This window comes from Barbatula barbatula (assembly GCF_947034865.1).
Source record: "Barbatula barbatula genome assembly, chromosome: 14".
NCBI lineage: Eukaryota > Metazoa > Chordata > Actinopteri > Cypriniformes > Nemacheilidae > Barbatula > Barbatula barbatula.
The window spans coordinates 22380170-22396348 of record NC_136777.1 but is presented as its reverse complement, the minus strand read 5'-3'; the positions used below and the strand labels follow the sequence as shown (position 1 = coordinate 22396348).

General features: G+C 37.7%; 1 protein-coding gene across 4 annotated transcripts in view; it reads left to right on the top strand.

Moving 5' to 3' along the window:
* marchf8 (membrane-associated ring finger (C3HC4) 8) overlaps nucleotides 1–16179 on the top strand; it is an 82154-nt gene that overhangs the window by 4677 nt on the left and 61298 nt on the right. For all 4 annotated transcript variants that reach the window (XM_079473163.1, XM_079473160.1, XM_079473164.1 and 1 more), the window contains exon 2: nucleotides 15451–15632. In XM_079473163.1, the coding sequence (XP_079329289.1) occupies nucleotides 15537–15632 (96 nt within the window). In that variant the 5' untranslated portion in view covers nucleotides 15451–15536. The remainder of the gene's footprint in view (nucleotides 1–15450; nucleotides 15633–16179) is intronic.

Sequence of the window (16179 nt, the reverse complement as noted above, 5' to 3'; positions counted from 1 at the left end):
CTACATGCTGCTAACTAAGCATGTAACAAACAATACTGTAAATATGAATTGTGTTTCTCCAATTTATGTCTTTCATTTACAGTGGTTACATTTGTATTATATTGGACACATTAATTTATCATATTTGGCATCAAACTGTAAAGAATTTCCGTATAAATTACAGGCAGCAGTTATTTACTTGGATAAATACTTCTTAATGTTTAATGTTCATTTATCTTTCAACAAACTGTAGCCTGCCAATAAAATAGATGGGTTACTGGCAACTAGCTGCATAACTACAGCAAAATAATAACAGTGCAGCCAACCATATTAGTCATCTGCTATTGCTATATGGCTTTCACCTTTCTAATATACAGTACAGTACATAATTTAAAGGGGGAGCCTAGCTAGAGATGAAAATATAATACAGACTTCGGGGTTAAAGGAGTAGTTCACCTTCAAAATGAAAATTCTGTCATCATTTTCGCACCCTTTAGTCATTTCAAACCTGTATGACTTAAGAAGATATTTTGAACAATGTTGGTTGGGAGAACAGATGGGAGAACATTTGACTTATCTTTTTTGACTTATCCAGACACGTGCTTCTAAGCTTTGATTTTTACGTTTATGACAGGATTCACTACCTCTGACACTTCCTTCCCACTTTCATGGGCTGTGTTTAGAAGATCCATGCATAGTACTCTTACTGCTTCAGGACTATATTATTGATATACTGTGCACATTATGCAACTTTTCTGTATGTTTGGAAAACCTGGCAGATGTGACATTGACACCCTACTTTGCAATTCAATTTGACCTTCTTTCATCATAGTTAGGAATGAATAACACCGTAAGCAGTAAAGAGTGCAAAGTTTTCCATAAGTAGTATACTGCCGTTCCATTTTAAACATTGTCTTGGACTTGAATATGAATTATTCAAATAGAGTAATGTGGAATTTGGAGCTGCCGTGTTTCCTTTGGAAGAACTTTGCAGTTTTTTTGTAAACTAAACTAAACTGAATGTATTTGTAAAGATAGGGGCCATTAATGAAGTTCTATATAGCAAAGTAAACAAATATGTATATTATTTGTATTATTGCACATACAACAAGAGAGGAGAGATGGAAATCTTGGGGAGTTAATCTATCCACCAGTTTCAGTCATAAGTGGGGATAGTAAAGTGGTTTTCTGTATTCAAAGTTATTCTGCGTGTTTAGTGTGGCATTGACAGACATTGATCTGACTGTGTGGAACAGCTCGCTCTTAAAGGCTTGTCGTCCTTCAGAAAGTAGATTTGTTGATATTTTCAACCCAATAACAAGGCACCCTGTGAAGAGAAGAATCTTTAATATATGGGGTCCTTGAGACATCACAACAAATCCCATGTTATTCTCTGTGGCTTCTCCATGTGCCCACCATTCGTTTTAAAGCTGAACCTAACTTGCTCAGTTATTGACAATGCATCAAAATGCAGTAATGTTTACACCATCTCGAAATATCAGAATGTTTTGGAGCACATTTACCGTTCACTGATACGTTTATGAATATGTGTATCGGCAAGTGCCTCCCGATACGATACATTGGTCACGATACGATATATTGCTATATATGTCGATACGATACACATTTGCTATATATTGCAATTTTAAACAGAACATGTAAGAAGTAGAGCTAGAAATACAACATGCTGTGCACCACCATGGGTTTTCTGTTAGGATAAGTGTAAAAACATCCCTTATCTCTGCAGAGTGGCCATGATGTGTGATGCATGGACCTTTACATCAGGGGTTTGGGTTCCCAAACTGTGGATTGCGCCCCTCAAGTGGGTAGCACAAGGGAATAAGGTGGGTTGCGCAAGTCACTTGGCTGTTGTTGTGATTTCAAAGAATGTATCACTAGTAGATGTATCACTATCAATAAACATATTGCGATAGTTACATGTATCGATGTTTTTGCCCAGTCCTTATGAATACCAGGTGTAAACAGCCCTGAGTATTATTCTAAAATCATAAGTAGTGCAGAACTGTAGTGTTTCATAAGCCAAGACATTATTCAAAACCTGACAGCATGCGATGATATTTAAACAGAGCTGGCATACCAATTCTTTTCACATTCACTCATATTTGGAAAAAAACGTGTTGTCTAGTAGCCGAATGTGTCACTCTTTCCTCGTGTATTTCTTTTGTTACACTGGATTCAAATACTAGGCATTTTTACAATTAAAAGTAAAAATCAAATGGCTGTAAGTCATGTCTGAGTTAAATATGAACTGCTAGCAGGAGCTGGAGGAAGGTAAGGATATCACATAATGGGAGAATCTATCCAGACATCAGTTCAGAGTATACAGAAACTAGAATAAAGGCTGTGCTAGCCATTGCTTGCTGTAATGAATCATGAATAATAAAAGCGACTTCTAAGCAGTGTATTGATCGTGTTTGACACAGCTGTCATCCTTTATCTGCTCAAACTCTGTTTGTTAGATATTAGTAAAGACAAAAAATGGGTTCAGACAAAAGAAAGAAATGAAGGACCTCTTTAATCTTACATTCTTTGATTCTTTGCGAAGGTCTATCGGAAGTTAAGTTTATACCACACAACGTTTATGTTGTTGCCGCTGAAACCATCTATACCATTGAACAACCTGCATATATGAGGTTGACCGTCTAATCGGGGCCGATTTTGGGGATTTGTTAATCGATCGGATTCGGCCGATAGTGCCGCAGATTATGGGCCGATCAAGAGGCAGATGCACCTGTGAGCATCTAAGTGTTTTTGTGGAACACGCGACAACATCTGGTTAAAATGCGCACGTTAACTTTCCTGCTTAAATGTGTCTGTGGGTCAGACTCTGTTTCTATTTTGGAAACACAAACAGTGAAAGAAGAAAGCTCATGAAGGTTGTTAATTACCAGGATACAGACTGTCACACAAACCTTATCTTACATACTGTGAGAGCACATTGGGACGTTTGTGCTGATGTATTATGACGTTTGAACACCATGTCCCCAATGGCCTTTATGAGTTGGACCAGGCAGATTATTTGCTTTTTGCACATCAGAACATTCATGAGTTTTAATAGCGATGGAGAGTACAACTCTATGGGCATCTTGAAGAAAAGCAATTATAATCCACTTATGAAATGATGAATTGATTGGCTGTTATTATCACTTATGTGCTTATGATGATAGCCCAAGCATGATTAGTATGTACAGAAATAACACCAACAAGTGCGGTTTAAACGATCATAAAAGTGCAAATTAAACGAGATCACATGATGACAGCTGATATTTAATGTGCATGTGTGATATTGCTTTTATGATATTGTTTTTTTAAAGACCCAGTGAAATATTTCTTTTTAAAGGCCCTCTGCTCTAGCCCTTTTACAACATGTAATATAAAGTCCACAGAATGTGTCTGTGAAGTTTCAGCTCAAACTACACCACAGATCTTTTATTATACTGTGCCCTACATGTCCATTTTAGCCTGTGAGGAAGAACAGGGTGTTTTGGTGTGTGTCTCTTTAAATGCAAATGAGCTGCTGGTCTCCACAGAAAGGCTGTGCGATCCGGCTCTTCCAACAGCAAAACTAAATAACTGTGTTATCAGAGTGTCACTTTTCTAGGAGATTGCCAACAGCCTGTTCAGTTTGACTGTTGTGGTTTATATGAGATTAGTAAAACAGAATCCATTGGTTTGTATAATTACAGGGTGGTTCTGCACACACACTGGCCTTTCAAATTTAGGTTATTTTAACATGTTAAAGTGCATTTTTCGGATTGGGGAGGGGCTTTAAAATGTGTGTGCCCTCGTAATCTTTACTTAAAATCTTAAAATGCACTTCCTTCCTGTAATGACTATCCATTTTAGATGACGTAAGTTAGACGGGTTGGGCGGAGCATCCGTTAACTCCTCCCCTTCAACTGTCAGTCTGCTGCCAGGACCATGCTCCAGTTTTGCCTTTCATGAGCATCAGCAAAAATTACGTTGTCTTTTAATTTAATGTATTTAAAATACATATTTAATTACTTTTGAGTATTTTCTGTAATTAAAAACGGTAAGAGACATAAATACTTCAAATTCAAATATGTTGTTTTATTCTTGCATACAATTACTTTCAACACCAGCCAGGTGTGGCACCACTGATCAGAAACAGCTGACGACAATATTTGAAGACATATTTTTACGTATACCTTTAAATGACCATATGCAATATTATGGTTAACAAAACCTACATTCCAATACTCCCTAAAAAAATGTAGGATGCAAAACTAAAGGCTGACTTAGGTAATTACAAAAATTCCATTAGTCCTGTTGATATAAATTCAGAAAAACTGATAGAAATGTATTAAACAGATTCTTAATGCAAACCTGACTGTTTTCAGGAAAATCTGTTTAATCATCATTTTTTCTGAGAGAAGGTCATTTGTCTATAAAACATACTATGTAGTTTGTTTTTAACGCTATATTGAGCCAGGGTCTGGTTATCATACAGGGAAAAACACACCTTTTAAAGAAGGTCATGGTACTTTGTTTTAACCCCACACTCTTCATTTTGCATTTTTCGCAGACGCAGCTGATAACAGCAAAATTTAATTCACAAGGTCAGACAGCAACAATTTTAACATTTACATTTAGTCATTTAGCAGATGCTTTTATCCAAAGTGACTTACAGAGAGTTCAGGGAACAATAAAGCGAAATGTCATACAGGAGCAATAATACAATGCTAAAACTACTAGTTTCAACAAAGAGAAAGAGAGAGGGTTATTTTTCTTTTTCTATCATTTGTCTGTCAAGTATTCACAGAAGAGATGGGTTCATATCAGGGAAAGGAGAAGCCGTGTGACCATATGATGGGTCCCAAGGATGTTCTGTAGATGATTTTAAAAACAAGTTGTCACTTATTGACTCTTTTTCAGTCAACTTTATTTCAAGGACTCCACGGAAATAATGTTGTTCCTGAAAATGTTAGTAATGCACTGATTATAGTGCATCTGGATGGGTATCAAATCGTGGTTAACACAGCCCCTATCTGAATTAGAAGTTTTGATTGGGTTTTCCACCGACTCAGACCTGTCTGGTATTAGGTGCGTTACTTTTTATTAAAATGAGGCGTGGGCCTACCTGTTTAGATGTTGCTGAAATCTGAGAGGTTGATGGACTGCTGTTTAGTTAAGAAATCTTTTCTCTCTTTCTTCTATGTGTATCTAACTCCATATCAAATGATTGTGTTTGAAGTTACTTGTATTTAAAACGTGTCGTGTCTTTCTCTGACACTTTAAACACCACACTGCCGACATGTTTGATGCATTAATAAAACGTGCTTGACTCTCTCACCCCTCTTACCCATCCTTTATCATTATCAGGATTTAAACTTGGGTCATTGTATTTCTCACGTAGGTTTCATTGCTAAAAGTGACCAAATTCTAATAAACAAGGTTTTCTGTAATTATGTTCCCTTCAAATAAAGAACAAGCCAATTGGAAAAGCAGTTAGTGTGTTCTAACTACCAATTACATTTTCATGATTTTGAAGTTTAAGTGGGTAAAAGATCCTCCAGACGTGTCTTGTGTTTCTCTGTATTGTTCAGAGCAGGGCTCAGGAACCTTTTTTAACCAAAGAGCCATTTTTTCAGTTTTGGTTCATACATTTTTGCTATCAAGAGTGAGTTATATCTAATAACTTGATTTATGTCCACAGACCACAGTCTCACTTCTGGTTCCGGCAGGGATCAATTGTATTTTCCTTACATGAGATAACAAGCCCACATACAACTCACACTCAGTGTAACAAACGAAACTCCAAATTATTTTTTCCATTACTTATAAACAACTTACAGATTTACATTAGGCCCCCATTCAATTAAACTTCATTACATCTAACATATAATGATTAAAAAAGTGCATGTTCCTATAGTACTCATACTCACAAATTACTGCATGTGTCTTCTGACTTTGCGTTGGGTATGTTCGACTTCTTGAAATGCTGCAGACTGATCGGCGAATGTCTGACATCAGAGTACCGCTAGAAAGTGGTGTCTTTGATGTCATACGCCGACTGGTCTGCCCAACACCTCATGAAAGAGACGTAACTAGCGCCGTGCTAATAGCTGTGTTGTTTGGTTCTCACATAGTCAAGACACTTGCATACCGGCATTGAGACTCCTCTGTCAACCTTGACAGCTGTATGTATAGACTTTATATGGTTCAAATGCAAGAGAGACTGCTCACACAGATATGAGGAGCTAAACACAGCGGACCCCTACGGACGCGTCGCAGTTTGCTTCCATCTGCTCACCGGATACTTTGCTGCATGGTTTACTTTTAAAACGTTTTACATGTGATTACATAGCGAGGCAATGAGTTCTATATCATACGCCACAGAGAGACGTAACTTTCAATATAAGCATTTCGATCGCTCTTCTAACTCCTCCGGGTAGCTTGAATCTGGGCTGTGGGTGTGAGAGGTCACCATAGACAGTGTTTCCCCTACCATTACTGTAGGGGGGCGTCGCGCCCCTCCAATAGCATCCCCCGCCCCTTGAAGGTCAAGTTAAATTGTATTTTCCATATAGCGCCAGATCACAAGAGAAGTCATTTAAGTTCACCTTTCCTATAGAACATGTGTATTCATTGCGCTTTTATTAAACAAACTAAATAGCATCATGTAATTACTCTTATTTACACGGCGGCATTACATTTCTGTTTCTACATGGTTGCGCGTTTACAATTCTCTTTTGTTCTCTGCCCGGTGCGCGCACACACACAGGTAACCACACTACCACCAGCGGACAGAGAGCATGTGTCGGTAAATATCCCAACCAATTGAAGGCAGATACAAATATTTTAGTTTTTAAACGCTCCCAGGGTGGTGAAAATGGCAACATCGCTCTCCTGCTCCGAGTTTAAGTTTAGAAAAGACACATGCCCTGCTCCTAAAACGCAGCAACACACAGTTCAGTCACCACCGGATGACAGGTTTTCACCCAGCTTGGCTTCTCTTCCATCCGGACCGCGAGACATAATGAACCAATAAATCATCAGACTATTTATGTAGTTTAAATTGAGCAGCGCGTTTACATAACTGAGCTGTACACATCATACGCACTCAGGGACATGTATGTTAATTATATTTTGCCGCGATATCTTCTAATATCTTTATCTAATAACCTTTTCCGCTCCGTGAGCGCTGCTTCTCCCTAAATAAATGGACACTTTTACAGTAACGCTTGAGTAAACAAAAATGCAGCAGGAGCCTAATGAAGTTTTTTTGCTGTCAGTCAGATAACTGTTTGGTATATAGGTTTGTCACAGATTATAAACCATAACGTCTTGTATCTACATTTAGCATTAATCATATTAATAATATTAATAGCATTAATAATCAGAATGTTAAGTGCATTTCATATTGAATCAGGTTTTAATCTGAAAGATTATTTAGAATCAGTTCTAGTACGAATGGAAAGGCATCTTATTAGTAACTTTGTAAGCACTTCTGCTCATGATAATTTCATTTCAGTTGTTACATTTTGTTGTCAGTAGTGTTTTTTTTATTAAAATAGACCACTAGGACTTCACTTTAGCAGCAGAGCCTAGAAAACATTTTCTCAGTCAACAGGCCTTCTATGCTTCATACATACTGTGGGTATCAGAATATAAAATAAATGGCCTGATAAATCAATAGATGCTAACTTTGTATATGTATTTATAGATGTTTTCAACTGATTAAATATTAATTAAAAAAAAAATTATTGTCAGGACAAAGAAAATATTAGAGACCACCCCCCAAACCCTTAAACCTAGGGAAACACTGATAGGAACGTTGTTTGTTGAGGATTAGTGTTGTGACGCTTGCACATATAACTGTATGCGTGCATTGGTCAAGACAAACTGAAATATTCATATGTATTATGATGTTTTTAAACGATCAACGTTGTTAAAGGCTAAGATTTTGAAGATCTTTTGATGGTTTTTTTAAAGATCCACGTGTCGGTTTAGAGACTTGTTATGGTTTTGATGCGATGTTGCAGTTTTTCTTTCCAAATGTCTCATCCTGCTGCTCTTGCCAAATATAATCGTTTGCGAATGGAGAGGCTCTGTGACAGAAACTACAACTAAAGCAGAAAGTCTGGTCTGATTTCTCTATAGATCGGCAGGATTTATTTTAGAAGGCTCTTCCTGTTTAAGCCTGCAGTGTCTGTGTTTTTGTGTTTAAAAAAGAAACTACCCTATGGTCATGGGTCTCACGGAGCAGACTCAAAGTCTGTTTCAGTCTACAGTTCAATCTGTTTAAGAGCTTCCCATTAAGACAAAAACAGCCCGAACAACATAACAAGAGACCAATCAGACCCATTAGGGATTCAATAATTATATCACAAGAATGGACTGGTTCATTAGATTCATTGATAGATATATTGATGTAACTTCCATTGAAACAGGTGCTAAGTTAGGGCGGGACATATCGAGTGGCTCCGCTCTTTTAAAATAGTTGATTATTGATCTATATTGTTGGAAGTGAGAATGTTTACATCTGATAAATGTGTTTTTGTCAATGTTTTGGAGATATTCTTAAGGCCGACGTATTTACACTAAATTCCACAGAACGTCTAATTTCATGGGGACTTGAAAAGTTTGATCCCAGGTTCCACCTCAAAATGTTCATTTTTCAAGATCCTAAGTTACTTTCTTCATTTACATCAGGAATTAGCGTCACTAATCGACTGAACATCACAACTTTACAAAAGTGGCTCTTTATTGTGATGTTAGAGTAAAATTCATGCAGCATTAGAGACGTCACATCTCACAGCATTGGTGAAACAGGAGGAAGACTGCCATGTTTTCTACACCTCTCCTCATGAATTACTTTGATTTGAAGGAATGTTGTTTACGCATAAACATTATGATAATTTGTTCTCTCACTCCAGACTCTGAATATGAAATGAAAGTGCTGTTGTGTTCTGCAGCAGAGACTGCGTGTGAGTCTCTCATCAGGACATATCGAGTCCAGTTTATCTCGCGCCGATCTCTTAACAGTCTGTGATGATGTTCCATCACCGACGCCGTCTGTGTCCCTCTCTGATCTTGAAGTCACACAGTAAAACACACTGATGGGGTTTAAACCAGGAAGACACTTATTTAGCTTTGAATAATCATGGGATGATATCATGCTGGTCAGATATGGCACCACCTGAAGTTATCCAGCTGCCTGAAACTTAACGGATTTGAGTTAATGGGATGTATGATTGTGTAACTGTTCAGAAACACAGCAGAAATAAATCCTGTTTTCGTCTTTTACTGGAAATGGAACAATTGAAAACAGACACCGCTAAGGGACAATATGTAAGAACTTTGTACGATTTTTGCATTAAACATCCAAAATAACTAACATGGTGTTATATATTTTGTTCACTTGTACCTACACTATCCCAAACGTTTCAAACAATGTTTGAATGAAGAAACATTTGCTATCACAACCAGTGTTACATGACATTGACGTTTGTCATGTTCACGTTATCCTTGGTTTCCACTTTTACTGCCATAAAAACCATAGGTGTGTTTGACTTCATGGAGCCATGTGTGACCTCAAAGTATTGCATTTTTAAAAGCAGTACTGTCGTCAAGCCACGCCTTTTTTGTTTTTTTAGATGAAAATTACATGTGCCATATGACATTCCTCTATTTCTGCAACACGAGCACACGCTGCCCACAAAGGCAGAGTAGGCAATGCTGTGCAGAAACGTTTTTTGTCATGCTGGTTGGAAGTCTCCTAACATCCTGAAATCTATAAGTGAAGTGAAACATTCATATTTTTATTATTATATATCGTCTGTGAAAGGCTCTACGGCAACGTAAAAAAACGTGGGACCAATTTCGGCCCGAGGGCAATGATACGTTGTGTACATTTTCAGTCAACGTATTTAGCATCCCACCGTGCTCCCTGTTCACGTAGACATCATACGTTACCAGCGCGCTCATGTGCGATATGCAGGCATCTAAAAAATGGTGGACAGAGTGCAGGACCTGGAGATGTTCGTTATTGTAGTAATGAGAAGAACTGTTACCTGGCTAAATTTGCATCTCCAATATTTTTAATTTAGACTGATCAACAGCCAGATGTCTGAATAGTGGTGGAGTTTAATTTGAATGTTCATGAATCTGCGTATACCAGTCATCAAGACGGACCGCAGTCCGGATCCGGACCTTTGCTTCGTTCCATCCGGACTGCCATAGCCTGATAAACCATTTCAAACTTTTGACTATTTTGGTTGTTTAAATTGAGCTGCGCGTCTTCACAACCGAGAATCACGTAACGCACGCTCTGTAATTGATCTTTTCCCGCTATATCCTCTAATATCTTTATACCTTCATTTTAACCCCAGTCTTACAATATTATGTTGAACAAAAAATCAAAAGCTATTAAATATGGAATAAACAACGTCGAATGCCAATTACCTTTGTCAGTTTCAAGTAATTTCAGAGAAAATTGTGTATTCTTTGTTTTTTGTGGAGGGGTACCAACAAATTTTTAGCATGTCTGTATGATATTTGAATGCTTAAAGATAAGTTTAAAATGAAATGTATTGAATGCAGTGGGACTTCAACAGTTAATAGTGTAACATGGCGGTTATGCGTAAAGGTGAGCAAACTGGTAATGATAAAACATGGTAAGGGAGCATATTATGAGAACTGTAAAGTAGAAATGCAAGAAGACCGCCCGTTTCAGTCTGTGTCACCTTTACATAAATCTGGGTTAGAATCCTGGAAATCGACACGTCTCACACACATGGCTGAAGGATTTTCCAGATATATACACAAAGACTCAGTCCAGTCTCTCAGATAGATTAATTGTGTTATTGATCGCGAGTCATTTCCAATGGCAGCTGCTCATTGATAAATGTTCCTTTCTGGAAGCTGGGAAATTTACTAGGCCGATCACGGTTTAGTGCTGTGTCTCATAGTTATTCTTTTAAAGGGGTCATTTGACGTGGCTAAAACAAATCTTATTGTTTGCTTTAGATGTAATACAATGTGTATACACGATCAGAGGTTTTAAAACCCTGTATTTTCCACATATCGTGCATGTTTGTATCTCCTCTTTGCTCCGCCTCTCTGAAACACGCTGATATTTTACAAATTGCTTTTAGATTTGGGTGTTCTTTGTCAAATCGTATTACGAACTGAAGTAGATTCTCCGGGGTGTGGATACATGAGGCGTTTCGGGCAGGTCTGGATGAGCATTTGCATCTAGATAAAATACATCTTTTGTTCCAACACTTAAATATTTGAAATTTTACGTGTCTAATACATGCATGGCTAACTTATAACGCACCAAAGAAAAAACTTCTGGCGAATCACCCCTTTAAGATAAATCGCTTTTGTTATTGTGTAGTCCTATCTTACTTTTTTGTGACGGACTTTGAAGACAAACACAGGCTCTTTTACAAAACTTTGTTAGCTGCCTACGAAGACAGTATTTTAATGTGTCATTGGTGGGATTCTGTCACAATGGCAATTTTGAGGGAATGGATCTCTAATGAGGCAGAGACTTTGGACTTGGGACCCAGCAGGGGTCTGTTGTTGTTGGTTTTTGCCAGCCATTCTAGTCACAAACTTGAAGTTGGTGATAGAGTAGGCCACATCCCGATGCAATCTTCTTTTCCCTTTTCACAGCGTCGTCATAAGAAATATCTGTGTAAACACACTAAACGCAAAGTCTAAACCACTAAACCGACTCAAAACGATGTCTGTACATGCCTTTTTTGTAATATCACGCCATCATTCTGCCACAGAGATACACTAAAAACAGAGAAGAAGATTCGGAGCATGCGCATAAACTTTGTGCGCTGGGGTCATGACATCAAGTTCAAGTGGCTTTTATTGACATTTTAACAATATACAGTTTAGTAGACTGTGAAACGAAACCACATTCCCCCAGGACCGAGGTGCTAAACAATACAATACAAATTCTTTACGCAGCTGTACCCGTCTCCGTGTGGATGGCCTCTACACTCTGTATACTGTAGGGATAGGCCATGGACCGCCTATCAGTCTGTTTGCTAACCCTCTGATGCATTTTAAACACAAATCTTTAAATCACTTTCTTGATCCTAGCAAGTGCTAATATGCCTGATATTTTAACAGCTTCTATGACCTGTTTAGGCCTGTTTTCACCAAGAATACAAACTGTAGATGGTTTCAGCGGCTACAACATAAATAAATGTTTCATGTGGCCCAAACTTAACCTCTGGTTAATATAAATAAAAAGTTAAAAAATTGTTAGATTATAACCAAACACACACCGCAAATTAAAGGGATTGTTCATCCAAATATAGAAATTCTATCATCATTTACTCATTTCAAACCTGTATTAATGATTTTTTTCTGATAAACTACGAGAAAGATATTTGGAATAATATTTTTAATTTTCAGTATTTACCATTAGTAAGAAAAATTAAATGTTGGCCATAATGAAGGGGCACGGTTTTCTATTTAAGCTCCATCAGATCAGAAAAGTAATCCATAAAACTCCAGCGGGATAGTAAATGTCTTCTGAAGCAAATGCTGTGATTGTGTAAAAACATTTTGTACACATGATATGTATTTGCGTATTGCAGATGTGCAGACGATTGCAGAATTCCCGCGTGAACTTATAAGAGATTTTTAAGTTTTCCTTACCTGTTTCTGTCACAGACTTAACTTTGGCAATTCATTTTTTTGTCTTTCTTTTGATTTAAGTGAGACTACGAAACTATTTTGTAAATTATTTATTTGAGTACATTATTTATCTTCAATATCTCATCACAGCTTTGCTCTCCGAAAGTTGAGAAAGATGAAAGAGACATTCATTATGCTCTTTGAGGCATTACAGACGAGTTGTATTTTTTTCTGTAATGGTTAAATGATAAACACTGAATTTTAACATTCTAACGTTCACAAAATGTCAATTGCTGTTGGTGCAAAATGATACTTGGGTGTTGTGAATGCTTTCAAATGTGCGGTTGCTAAAATGTTAGTGACAATATGAAGCCATGCTGTTGCTAAGTTGCCACATAAAGAGACAGTTCGCTCCAAAATAAAACTTCCGTCATCATTTACTCACCCTCACGTTGTTCCAAATCGCTATAAATGTCTTTGTTTTCCGTTAAAATGACAAATACATTTACAAAGCAATTTTTCCTACTATGGTTGTCAATGGTGGACGGTTTGGTATCAAACATTCTTGATACCGTGGATTAGTGAATTGTTATCCCTAACGTTAAATGATGATGATAATAATAGTAAATGGGACATAAGCAAGTGCCTGAACATTGTGCTAATGTTTTTATGAAGGATAGACAGTAGACGTTAGATCTAGTCGTCCTCACTCTTCCTTATTGAGATGGGGAATTGGCAGGAAGCTGATGCATTAGTCATCTCTCCACAGGCCTTAAGATCATCATCATCATTTTTATCATAACATCAGGATTCATGAAAACCTCAAAGTGACTCATTGGTCTGACCGCAAGCCGCTGTCCCTAACAAACCATTGAAAAAAACCATTACATTGATGAGTTACTTTCCCCTAACATTTCCCTTTAGCTGTTTCTCATGATTACGACATCAAACCTCCGTGTCCTCCTTCAGAAGACTTGAATACGCAGGGTTCCAGAGAATGAATCCGCCTTTCACACTTCCTGTGGGCTTGGCATCACTCTATATTTACCACATTCTTTGTTTTGGCCTGTACATAATTCTTGATCCAGTGGCATATGAGTGATTGCAGTCACATGCTTTGTGCTTTAATGCGGTGTGATTAGCATGAGGTGTTGATCGGTCATGTGGAGCAGTTCCTGCTGAGATAGTCAGCCTGCTGTGAGTCCTCCATCCATTCGAACTGACCAGCTGTTCTGTGAGCCACTCATGAATTATTGCCACTCTGGATGCCAAAAAGAGGAGAATTTCATTCAATCTTCATTTTACAATATTTGGTTATTGAATCATGATTTGCATTGTAATAATCACACATAATGTGGATGTGAGTTCAATGTGTGGAGTGTAGGCTTGAATTAAGATACAGAGATTTGTAAGAGGATCTTATACTATTAGCGGTGCAAGTGTTTATTATTTGATTCCAGTTGAGAAAGCCAGAAACAAATAACGTATTGCATTTTAATGCATCCTGCTTTTTAGCATACGTTTAGGGGTGTTAAACTTAACAAAACTTGTTTGTCTCAACACCAAATGTTGCATAAATATTGCAATATCTGCCATATCTTTACATTCACTCTTATGCAGATGTACACTTTATCTATATATGTTTTCCCCTCAGATTCCAACCCACATCCTTTTACTCTGCTTACAAAATGCTGAACCAGTTGAGATATAATTTTCGCTGGCCTTATAAAACCTTGGGTGGCTGAATAGAGAAAACACTGTGCTTTTTAAACGATTAAATGCTGTGTTGTCAAGCACTTTTTTATGCATTTTATTGGTTGGATATTTACAAAACCTTATCACAAACATAAAGGGTGACACATAAACATGATTTATGGATAAAATGAAATATCATGAAATATGGACATACACGGGTTCAGACAGCAGTGAAATGACACTGCAGTAAACTATAAAAAAGATGAGAATTATCAGTTTTGTTTCAAGGAGTCTTTAATAATTCATTTCATATTATGATCCAGAAGGATTTGCAAAGGAATGGCAACTGCATGGCTAAACCTCATTCTTGAATACTACACAGAACACTGCAGCGTTCCCCGTCCAACAGTCTGTCATACTGCAGCTTGGAGTGTCTGTTATATCAAGCCATTTGTGCTCGCAGCAGTAAGTCTTTAAGTCTCTGATTTGCATTTTATTTCAGCTTCCTGCAGCAGTGAACCGGTAGATTTGGCTTGATGGCCGTGATAATACTATGGACGTCCTGTGTGTCGGGTCTTACTGTTGGCGCGGTCACAAAAGGGGAGAAATGTAATTGCTGTCATAGCAGCAGATGGTGGTAGAAGTTGAAAAGCCTATTTATAAGCGGACTTTGCACCATCTCAGCGTGGTATAAGCTCTTTGTTCTGCATCTATGAATGTGTTTTATTAGGGAGTATATGGGAAATGGTTTGTAATTGGTGATTCAGCTTTTAACTGCGGCTCCATTTCCTTTCTTTCGCAGCATGAGACTTGATGATTTTGTATATATATATCAATTAGTATTAGACTGTTTCTAAAGGCTTACAGTGATTTTGTGAAAAATTTATTTTATTCATAGCAATAATAATAATTGTTGTGGTTGGTAATAATAATAAAAAAATATATTATTACTATATTAATTATTCTTTCTGAAACTGCATATTATAAAATAGTATCTTAATGGTTAGGGTTAAAATTTGTATTTAGGATTGTGGTCACAGTTTTTTGATCTGTGTAACAACATGTGCCACTTCTTGACCCATCTTCCTCAGCTTATTGAATCATATCTTTTTCTTTCTCTGTCAGATTTGAATTCGAGGTTCCCTCCATCATGCCGGAGCTGGTGGACAAGCTTCTGCTTCAGAGAGTGTGAGCTCCACTGAACTGCGGGGATGAACATGCCATTGCACCAAATCTCTGTCATCCCTCGTGATGTCACTTCCTCCCGGGTGTCCAACAGCGGGAAGGTAAAAGAGAAAGACAAACAGGTTGGTCTTCCATCTGATAGAACTTCAAAACAATGACAGACGGCGCCATAATCTGTGACCCTCGTGACACCTCCATCCTCACTGGGCCTGAAGGCTGTATCCTGTTTTTGCAGTGTTGAACATGTTGTTTGCCCTCTGAGAGCTCTGCATGGAAAGGAAGGAATTCTCTGCACACATTTCTCTGTCTGGTTTTTAAACACATGTTTGCTGTTTGTTCATAAGAGGTTTGTGTACAGTGATGATGTATAGTGACAGATCTGAGATCTAAATGCTTTTGTGAGAAACTCCAAGTTTTGAAAACGACTGAAATACTGTAGAGCGTGATGAAGGAAGTATGTGAAATGGTGGAAGTGACACGTACACACGAGTGGGCACATGTGGGGCGCTGGTTTCCAGTAAGTGACCGGACTGACTGTGTGAAATGTTATGTTTGTGAGGAAAACCATTAAACATTGCAGTTGGTATCACGGCACATGTTGGCTCTTAAAGGGGTCGTATCACATACAACATCATTTTAAATGAATTTGCCCATTATTGACTTTTAAAC